Source organism: Argopecten irradians, unplaced genomic scaffold (assembly GCF_041381155.1).
Source record: "Argopecten irradians isolate NY unplaced genomic scaffold, Ai_NY scaffold_0426, whole genome shotgun sequence".
Classification (NCBI taxonomy): Eukaryota; Metazoa; Mollusca; class Bivalvia; order Pectinida; family Pectinidae; genus Argopecten; species Argopecten irradians.
The window spans coordinates 37,436-49,208 of NW_027187893.1; the positions used below are offsets into that span (position 1 = coordinate 37,436).

The window sequence follows — 11,773 nt, forward strand, 5'->3', positions numbered from 1 at the left end:
TGGCTGACACCATAATCCCCCAAATCCTGGACAAAACAGACACTTGCTTGTTGGTAGATTTATGATCATAATACTGCAAATAATCTGTATTCACTTACTTTGACCTCTGCAGATTTTTGGGCCTCTTTGCCTTTGTTTTTCTGCAAATGTTTCCCTGTCTCCTGTAGTTATAATATGTTATCATGATAAAATTCTGCTTTCATTTTCTACTTTAATTTCACATTGATGGATTTGCCAAGTCAATAATTCATTCCACTTTTTAATGCATTCCTTTTTCAGTTGTGAAATTCAATCATGACAAGTTTTATTTGTATGAATAATGGAAATAGATAAATTCTTACTTCTGTCTTTTTCCTTTTCTTCGATTGGCCAGTCTCCTGCAATATAAGTATACATGCATTACTTTAAATATCAGTTTCTTCAATTTCTCTACTAAATTGGCTGACACCATAATCCCCCAAATCCTGGACAAAACAGACACTTGCTTGTTGGTAGATTTATGATCATAATACTGCAAATAATCTGTATTCACTTACTTTGACCTCTGCAGATTTCTGGGCCTCTTTGCCTTTGTTTTTCTGCAAATGTTCCCCTGTCTCCTGTAGTTATAATATGTTATCATGATAAATATATCAATGTATGAAAATTTGCTGTTTTGATAGCTTGTTTTCATATTCAGCTTCACATTGATGGATTTGCCAAGTCAATAATTCATTCCACTTTTTAATGCATTCCTTTTTCAGTTGTGAAATGCAATCATGACAACATTTATTTATATGAATAAATGGAAATAGATAAATACTTACTTCTGTCTTTTTCCTTTTCTTCGATTGGCCAGTCTCCTGCAATAGATGTATATATTACCTATGAATATATGAATTTGTTAAACATAATTTTTTAAGGTTCCTTGATGATTTTTTTATGATATGGCCACCAGACAAGGATATATATATTTCATTTCATATGTTGAATTATCTCCATCCATCAATTTCTTATACAATGGAGTGCAGTGAAATTTATATGCCATTTTTAGATGTTTTAGTTCAAACAAATGAAGCTGGTATAATTACTACAGAGTTATATTATAAAGCAACAGATGCACACAATTACCTGAATTTTTATTCTAATCATAGTAAACATACTAAAGTGAATATTCCTTTTAATCTCGCCTCAAGGATTATTATAATTGCTAGTGAGAAGAAATTACCAGATATTAGACTTGGTCAGTTAATATCTTAAGGCTCAATGTTATCCTGATGAGGTAATAGAGCATGGTATTGGTAAAGCAATTGAAAAGGGACCGTTTACATCCCGTATACATTAACATAAAGTAAATAAGGCTTTGATTACTTTTGTTTCTACTTTCAACCCAAGAAATTTCAATATTTTTCCTGTGATTAAAAATAAATGTAATCAGTTAATGCAAAGTAGAGATCGTATGAGAAAGACTTTTGAAAATCATACTATCTTGCAGAGTAGAAGACAACCTAAAAATTAAAAACATATGTTAACAAGTTCCAAGTTCAATAACTCTATTGCTGACCCCGTGGTGTCGAAATGGAAGACACCTAGATGCGGTAAATGTCCAATTATTATTGAATGAAGTACATATGTGTTTAAAAATGGCTTGTATTTCACTGCAAATGCACACATGAATTGTAAATTGAAGTGTGTGATATATGCTACGATTTGTTCTCGTTGTGGTAATTTTTACATCGGACAAAGTACTTATCAACTTAGAACACTTATGATTGTTCATAGGCAACAAATAACATGGATTATCTACGTAATTTGAATGTCAATAAACATATACATGCTTGTGCAGGTGATCAATTTAATGTTATACCTTTATATCAATTACATTCTTCAGACACTGTTTTGTTCGAAAACAAAGGAAATTAGCTTCTAAATATATTATAAACTAGAGGCCCATGGGCCTTAACGGTCACCTGAGTTAGAATATATAATGAAACAAATAAAAGACATATAAACACTATAAGGTGGGCCTTGAAGTTAGTCAGTGATTTATATATTTGACTTTTTAGACTATGAAGAGTATTTGCTTCCATCAGACCTGTGAGCATAGAAGTATTTTTTGAAATCTTAATCATTTTGACCCTGTTTGGTCCTATATACCCCTCTGGTCCACCAGGGGTTCATCGAGGACGGATATGGATGTTCAAATGCTATATCTTAGGCTAATAATTCTAATAAAGTTTGACTAATTTCATATCAAAATTGGGCAAATAATGTTCACAAAAAACCTCAATAGTCCCTAATAGAAAATGGCCCAACCTCATATTATTGTTATGTAAACGTGTGTTCCTTGCGACCTCACGCTATTTGTGACGTCATTGATTTCTTCTTTGAAAAATAAACATTTCTGAAGAGCCATCATGAAATGACGAAAGTACTAGAGGAAGGTCGTTGAGTTTTATTTCATGTATATATATATATATACATACATGTATTACTTAATTAAAATTTACAATGTACTTCATTCAATGATAAACTGGTTGACATCACATTCTTTTACAATATGAAAAAATACATTTGTTGATTAAAAAAATGTGATTTTTCTACTTTGTAATTTTGTCAATTACATGTTTTCACTTACTTTAATCTCATGTTGTATACTTACTGTTGCATCAGCATTTCCATCTCTAGGGTCTTCCCTGCATTCAGCTTCAATGGACATCTAGGTAAATGTCAACAGTAACTTAGTATGAAATTACTGTATATCTATAATTATCTTTTAAATACAAACATTTATATACATTTCATTTATATACTATTTATGTATCCCTTTTCAGTTTTAAGTTCCAAGGGCCTTAACCGCCATCTGACTACCTCAGCGAAAAAACCAATATTACATATGGTATCATGATGGCCATATCTTCAATTCGTGGTTAACCTGAAACACATAGTCGGGGCCATTTCAGGATCATTTCAAGCATATAAATCGCACCAGTGGAACTTCTGAAGAATTTCAAAATGTGTCTCCAAGATGGCAGCTGTGGCAGCCATCCTGTATCTGGGACTGACCCGAAAAATAACAATACTTTGTCAGGACTATGTCAGGATCATTTCATAGAAGTTTCAGCCAATTTATACAGCTATAACTGGAGATGGAGTTCAAATGTACAAAGTTAATGCACAGTGAGGAACGAAAGATGATGACTTTAAGTAATCCTGACACTTGGGGTCACATGACCTTAAAACAATGTCATTAAAGCATTCAGTTATTAAACTACATATTCACATATACTTCAACACTTGCTTCGCTTTTACTTTTCAAAAGCACTATATGTTATGTGTGCTTCATGGAAACCTGTCATTACTGACAGGTACTGTATAATAATTGCTTTTAAAACAGAACATTTATTCAAAACCTTCAAACAATAACAAATGAATATTTATAAGCAAAACATTTCATATTATGTTTAATTCAATCATTTTTGTCAATCCTATACTTGTAAATACCCTTGCAAAAACTCAAATTATGTCACTTTCTGAACAATACATAACTTCATGTTAAATCTTTACACTATGATCAAACTTAATAGTAATAATTCTTACCCAGCCTTGGTAACATCTGATGGTCTCTACAAGCCCAGTCAAAGTTGATCTTCCTTTATAAAGTTAAATAACATCAAACATTGATTAGTAAAAATAAGTATTAAAGTAAGTCATGCAATTATCAATTTATTTTATATTAATATATATCACTTACAGATAAAACTGATAAAAACATTATGTACAGTAGTCACCTCTATTACAAAACGTTAAATTTTAATTGATACATAAATATTATTGAGTCTATATAACATTTATTCTGAGCGCAGATGTAGGCTACTTCCTGTGATTCTAAAATACAAGATTTGAAAGTTCGGCCAATACACATTTCCTTGTTAGTGATAAGAACATGTGTAGTGGCCGAATATGAATATCTTTCATTTCTGAGTCACAGGAACTAGCCTACACCTGTGATTCAGAGTAACATCCTTACCTTTGTTCCCCCTTGCAGCATTTGGGGACACAAAAGGTACATCTTCTGGCCACCATGGTGGACGAAACCTATCCTCTCCCCAATAGCCTCTCTGCACTTTCTTGTCGACTTTTTCAACTGTTGATAAAAATCTTTCTTTGACACTAGTGACACATCACCAACAAAGGCATAGCATCAGGTGTACAAGTAAAACTTTCATTTCGGAGTCTGTTTAAATATCAATGGGATTTACTTATTGCTTTTCTTTAGCCAATATCTGAAATATCATGTAAGGGATTCCATACATATATTTCCATCTGTTACCACTAATCAAACAAATCTTTATGCAATCTTATGACATAGAGCTATCGGGGTATCCACAATAGGTGATATGATCTAACAAACACTAACTTTGGAGATTAAAATCTATACCATTACATATTTTGTTAATGCTGTATCAATCATTTTGGCTTTACAAACAAGTAAAAAAATTATCAAATCAGTTTTAAACATCTTTCCATACACCCTATATTATTCACTATATAACATGTTATAACTCATACATGTCAGGATTAATCTTGATAATATTGAGATCAAACTTTTGAATCATCATACTTCATTTACATAATATGTTGCACTTATTGTTAATCTATTATACAGGTATACATATCATGCTGCTTTGGTATACATACCATGCTGCCTTACAATGGCTGAAACTATTTTTCTCAAATTTTGAACACTTATGGCCGATGGATCCATTTCTATGCTTATTCTTTCAGTACATCCCGACTCCTCTGTCTCTTCTCCATCTAAACAGATAAAATGAAATCTTAACCTCTATTGTGCACAACACAATTCTTGTGTCCATGTGATCATTTAATTTTAGTTTTGTGTAGGAAACAATTTTCATATCTATGTGTTTCGTTTTGTATTATACACATTTCAAGCTTTCAGATAAATAAAAAATATGTCATTACTAATGTGATGCTTACTGTTATAAACTTCAATAAAACTATACATAACATGTACATAACAGTAATTCAGACTTCAACACTAAAAATGCCTTCTACCAGTCATATTCTTTTTAACCAGTAACAAAACATTTATTCATCAATAGTGTATTCAATTACAAATTAATACATTTCACATCATCATAACATCATATAATTCTTGTACCTTTTGCTTCCTTTCCGCAACAACTTATGAATGACTCTTGAACTGCCTCTTCATTCACAAATTTTTCCATATTGCTAGACCCTGTAATCGGAAAATATGCTTATTTTCAATTTTGCTATACATCAGCAGCTATTGTTATACCGCTATACAATCGTTTCTATATAAACTCTATTGACAAAAATGCCAATAAATGAACTGTTCCGCCGAGCGGTCCAAAGAACTGCTAAAATCGAATGTTAAAATGTGCTGTTGGACCGGAGTGACGTCACAATGGGGTATAACAAAACAGTTGTAGACTGGGTTTTCGGGCAACAGATGATTTGTTGGACCCTCACACATACTGTTTCCCTCGGCCTTCGGCCTCGGGCAACAGTTTGTCTTCGGGCCCAACAAATCATCTGTTGCCCTCAACCCCAGTCAACAACTGTATACTGTATAATTTGTTTGTCACTGGTAATTACTACATATCACACTATCCAACTTGCACCATTTTTTTCTATCATCAACTTGAATGAATACCTTCTTTTTTACATCATTTCAACAAGGACCAACCAAACACAATTCCAGTCAACTGTAACCATACGTAACACTTTTTGGTAATGGTATACTAATGGCAGATTGTATGAGGTGTTTTAACAGTAATAAAATATAACAAATATAACTTAACTACATTTATCATACAATTCGCTTTTTCTTCATCAATTATGTCTTTAACGAAGCATTACCTTCCACATGAATTATCAACGTAATGTCATATTCATGGGAAGTCAATCCTGACATCCTTAACATTAAACAAAATTTACACCATTTATGCAAAAAAATGTATTATTCACCACAGAACTTGATTCCTCCCTCCCGTCCCTCCTTCATATAAAGGACAGCAATTGATGGTCCTGGAACTTGCTTCTTTACAAATTTCTCCACCTTCAAGTAACAAGCATTACACAGTTAGCATTAAAACTACATCATTTTAACTCTGCTAAAAATGTTTGATCATATCTAATGCTAATACACTTCCATAATTTAACACAAATTTCATGCATTTAATTTAATGTCACTTCCAATCAATTTACATACTCTGCTCTTTAAACGTCTCCATCCTTCTTCCAATACCTTTCTTCTTTTGCTCATTCTATATATTAAAATAAATAAAATCATTTAATTACGACTTCATTAATGTTCATTTCATAAACTCTCTACATACTAATGTCTAATAACTACAGATATCAATCATAACCTAATCACCACATCTTATATCTCAGTATTTAGCTACATAACAAGAGGCTCAAAGGGCCTGTATCGCTCATCTGGTTTATAATACAAAGTAATGTTCTGAATACAGGTTCATTGTTCCTTTTCTGAAGGAATTTGAATATTTACCTCTGATTACCAATTTCGCCCCGCCCTTCCTGCTCCCAGGGGGTCAGAGCCAAAATTTATACAAGTTCTGTTCCTGTTCCCTCAAGGATGTTTGTGGCCAAATTTGGTCACAATCCATGCAGAACTCTAGGACAAGTAGCGATGTATAGGATTTACCTCTATTTCCCTATTGGGCCCCGCCCTTCTGCCCCTGGGGGGTCAGAGGCAAAATTTATACAAGTTCTGTTCCCCTTCAACTAAGGATTTTGGTGGCCAAATTTGGTCACAGTCCATGGAGAACTCGATGACTAGTAGCGATTCAAAAGAATGTTGACGGATGGACGGACGACTGACGCCGCGCCATGACATATATCTCAGTATCAATTGACTTACCAAACCATGTTTTCGACCTAAGCACCACATCCTATATCTCATTATCAATTGTTTTAACAAACCATATAATAAGCACCACATGTTTTCGACCTAAGCACCACATCCTATATCTCGGTATTCAGCTTCATAACAAACCATATAATAAGCACCACATGTTTTCGACCTAAGCACCACATCCTATATCTCAGTATTCAGCTTCATAACAAACCATATAATAAGCACCACATGTTTTTGACCTAAGCACCACATCCTATATCTCAGTATTCAGCTTCATAACAAACCATATAATAAGCACCACATCCTATTTCGTACCTAAGCATCACCACATCCTATCGATCTAGCACCACATCTATCAGCTTCATAACAAACCATATAATAAGCACCACATCTCATTATTTTTGACCTAAGCCAGCACCACATCCTATATCTCTCAGTATTCAGCTGTATAACAAACCATATAATAAGCACCACATGTTTTCGACCTAAGCACCACATCCTATATCTCAGTATTCAGCTTCATAACAAACCATATAATAAGCACCACATCCTATATCTCAGCATTTTGCTGCATCACAAACCATATAATAAGCACCACATGTTTTCGACCTAAGCACCACATCCTATCTATATCTCATCAATTGGCTTATCTAACCATATAATAAGCACCACATGTTTTCTACCTAAGCACCACATCCTATCTATATCTCATCAATTGGCTTGACAAACCATATAATAAGCACCACATGTTTTCGACCTAAGCACCACATCCTATATCTCAGTATTCAGCTTCATAACAAACCATATAATAAGCACCACATGTTTTTTAACCTAAGCACCACATCCTATATCTCGGTATTCAGCTTCATAACAAACAATATAATAAGCACCACATGTTTTCGACCTAAGCACCACATCCTATATCTCGGTATTCAGTGCATCACAAAGCTTTATAACAAACCATGTTATCGATAAGCACCACATGTTATTCAGCTGCATCACAAACCTAAGCACCACATCCTATATCTCAGTATTCAGCTGCATCACAAACCATATAATAAGCACCACATGTTTTCGACCTAAGCACCACATCCTATATCTCAGTATTCAGCTGTATCACAAACCATATAATAAGCACCACATCCTATATCTCAGCATTCAGCTGCATCACAAACCATATAATAAGCACCACATGTTTTCGACCTAAGCACCACATCCTATATCTCGGTATTCAGCTTCATAACAAACCATATAATAAGCACCACATGTTTTTGACCTAAGCACCACATCCTATATCTCAGTATTCAGCTGTATCACAAACCATATAATAAGCACCACATGTTTTCGACCTAAGCACCACATCCTATATCTCAGTATTCAGCTTCATAACAAACCATATAATAAGCACCACATGTTTTCGACCTAAGCACCACATCCTATATCTCAGTATTCAGCTGCATCACAAACCATATAATAAGCAACACATCTTTTTGACCTAAGCATCACATCCTATATCTCAGTATTCAGCTGTATCACAAACCATATAATAAGCACCACATGTTTTCGACCTAAGCACCACATCCTATATCTCAGTATTCAGCTTCATAACAAACCATATAATAAGCACCACATGTTTTCGACCTAAGCACCACATCCTATATCTCAGTATTCAGCTTCATAACAAACCATATAATAAGCACCACATGTTTTCGACCTAAGCACCACATCCTATATCTCAGTATTCAGCTTCATAACAAACCATATAATAAGCACCACATGTTTTCGACCTAAGCACCACATCCTATATCTCGGTATTCAGCTGCATCACAAACCATATAATAAGCAACACATGTTTTCGACCTAAGCACCACATCCTATATCTCAGTATTCAGCTGCATCACAAACCATATAATAAGCACCACATCCTATATCTCAGTATTCAGCTGCATCACAAACCATATAATAAGCACCACATGTTTTCGACCTAAGCACCACATCCTATATCTCGGTATTCAGCTTCATAACAAACCATATAATAAGCACCACATGTTTTCGACCTAAGCATCACATCCTATATCTCAGTATTCAGCTGTAACAAACCATATAATAAGCACCACATGTTTTCGACCTAAGCACCACATCCTATATCTCAGTATTCAGCTTCATAACAAACCATATAATAAGCACCACATGTTTTTGACCTAAGCACCACATCCTATATCTCAGTATTCAGCTGTATCACAAACCATATAATAAGCACCACATGTTTTCGACCTAAGCATCACATCCTATATCTCAGTATTCAGCTTCATAACAAACCATATAATAAGCACCACATGTTTTAAAGCACCACATCCTATATCTCAGCATTCAGCTGCATCACAAACCAAATAATAAGCACCACATGTTTTCGACCTAAGCACCACATCCTATATCTCAGTATTCAGCTTCATAACAAACCATATAATAAGCACCACATGTTTTCGACCTAAGCACCACATCCTATATCTCAGTATTCAGCTGTATCACAAACCATATAATAAGCACCACATGTTTTCGACCTAAGCACCACATCCTATATCTCAGTATTCAGCTTCATAACAAACCATATAATAAGCACCACATGTTTTCGACCTAAGCACCACATCCTATATCTCGGTATTCAGCTTCATAACAAACCATATAATAAGCACCACATGTTTTTGACCTAAGCACCACATCCTATATCTCAGTATTCAGCTGCATCACAAACCATATAATAAGCACCACATGTTTTCGACCTAAGCACCACATCCTATATCTCAGTATTCAGCTTCATAACAAACCATATAATAAGTACCACATGTTTTCGACCTAAGCACCACATCCTATATCTCAGTATTCAGCTTCATCACAAACCATATAATAAGCACCACATGTTTTTGACCTAAGCACCACATCCTATATCTCAGTATTCAGCTTCATAACAAACCATATAATAAGCACCACATGTTTTCGACCTAAGCACCACATCCTATATCTCAGTATTCAGCTGCATCACAAACCATATAATAAGCAACACATCTTTTTGACCTAAGCACCACATCCTATATCGCGGTATTCAGCTTCATAACAAACCATATAATAAGCACCACATCCTATATCTCAGTATTCAGCTGCATCACAAACCATATAATAAGCACCACATGTTTTCGACCTAAGCACCACATCCTATATCTCGGTATTCAGCTTCATAACAAGCCATATAATAAGCACCACATGTTTTTGACCTAAGCATCACATCCTATATCTCAGTATTCAGCTTCATAACAAACCATATAATAAGCACCACATGTTTTCGACCTAAGCATCACATCCTATATCTCAGTATACAGCTTCAAAACAAACCATATAATAAGCACCACATCCTATATCTCAGCATTTTGCTGCATCACAAACCATATAATAAGCACATGTTTTCGACCTAAGCACCACATCCTATCTATATCTCATCAATTGGCTTATCTAACCATATAATAAGCACCACATGTTTTCTACCTAAGCACCACATCCTATATCTCATTATCAATTGGATTGACAAACCATAGGATAAGCACCACATGTTTTTGATCTAAGCACCACATCCTTTATATCAGTATTTTGATGCAACACAAACCATATAATAAGCTCCACATGTTTTCGACTTAAGCACCACATCCAATCTATATCTCATTATCAATTGGCTTACCAAACCATATATGAAGCACCACATGTTTTCGACCCATGAACCACATCGTATCTATATATCATGCTTTTCGATGAAGCGCTACATCATATAATTTAACTCAGTATTCCGCACTTCATTCTTTTCTACCCCAGTATTAATGAACTGCATTATAAACCATACATCAAGCACTAATTATTCAATTTACATTAGCACTATATCATATAACACAGTAACGGCATTACCATTCATGCCAATGTGCATGCGTTTAACACCACATCTATTAAACCATTCAGTCTCACAAAGTGTTATGAAATGGTCTGAAAAGTAACAATTTCAAATGAAAATGATCAGTTTACAAAAAATCTATGTAGGTCCAGAATCCATGAGGCCTATGGGACTCAAATATTTATCAGTTTGGAGTCTCGGCGTCCCTTCTCTCGGAAAACCATATCACAAACCATATTGATTGATGTAGTACTGTATTAAAGCAACGTCATAACTTGATTTAACCGAGACACACTATTTCTTGTATTTCATTTCATGGAACTAACAAGACATGACAGTTTGTCACTCCGTACTAACATTATTTGATATATATATGGCAATTAAATAAATCCCATATCTAGTGCGTTCAGCTTCTTAAAATGACAAATCAACACAACAACCTGACGATGTGCAGTATCTGCGACGCAGTATCTGTCCCAGCTTTGTTTACACTTCGATGCGCATGCGCACATGGCAGGAAGTAAGAAAATAAGCCAATCAGATGGTGGTGCCTAGTGTGGTATTTGTGTCCACGACCCAATTTAAGGTAAGCTGCAATACTTCTTAACTGTGCAAACGAGAATGCTGCTTGTATCCGCATTCAACTTTGCACTAAATTTTATTTTATTTTATGATTTTTTTGCGCTGCAAGACTTCGAGACAATCATTGTGTTTTACTTTTAGTCGATATGGGCTGGACATTGTTTCTTTGGTTTTGCCTGTTAATCGAATGGTTTCTTTTTTTACTTGGACCTTTGTATACAATCTAAGGTTATAGCTAGTCATATATAGTTGTCCTATGCCCCACGAGATAAGACATCCACTTATTCGGTAAGGTACAGAGACCCATGTCGAGTTGCGACAGTATCGTAAAGTGTGATTTTCTCTCC

The 11,773-nt window shown here is 34.7% G+C and overlaps 1 protein-coding gene across 1 annotated transcript in view; it reads right to left on the reverse strand.

The window, feature by feature from the left end:
- Nucleotides 1-11,337, reverse strand: part of LOC138312700 (nucleolar protein 58-like) — an 18,118-nt gene extending 6,781 nt beyond the window's left edge. The window contains exons 1-12 of the mRNA XM_069253479.1: nucleotides 11,285-11,337; nucleotides 6,242-6,296; nucleotides 5,998-6,088; nucleotides 5,165-5,245; nucleotides 4,681-4,797; nucleotides 4,010-4,126; nucleotides 3,580-3,632; nucleotides 2,642-2,698; nucleotides 807-842; nucleotides 537-599; nucleotides 342-377; nucleotides 99-161 (exon numbers count right to left, since the gene is read on the reverse strand). Of these exons, the coding sequence (XP_069109580.1) occupies nucleotides 99-161; nucleotides 342-377; nucleotides 537-599; nucleotides 807-842; nucleotides 2,642-2,698; nucleotides 3,580-3,632; nucleotides 4,010-4,126; nucleotides 4,681-4,797; nucleotides 5,165-5,245; nucleotides 5,998-6,088; nucleotides 6,242-6,295 (768 nt within the window). The 5' untranslated portion in view covers nucleotide 6,296; nucleotides 11,285-11,337. The remainder of the gene's footprint in view (nucleotides 1-98; nucleotides 162-341; nucleotides 378-536; nucleotides 600-806; nucleotides 843-2,641; nucleotides 2,699-3,579; nucleotides 3,633-4,009; nucleotides 4,127-4,680; nucleotides 4,798-5,164; nucleotides 5,246-5,997; nucleotides 6,089-6,241; nucleotides 6,297-11,284) is intronic.
- Between the last annotated feature and the right edge of the window lie 436 nt (nucleotides 11,338-11,773).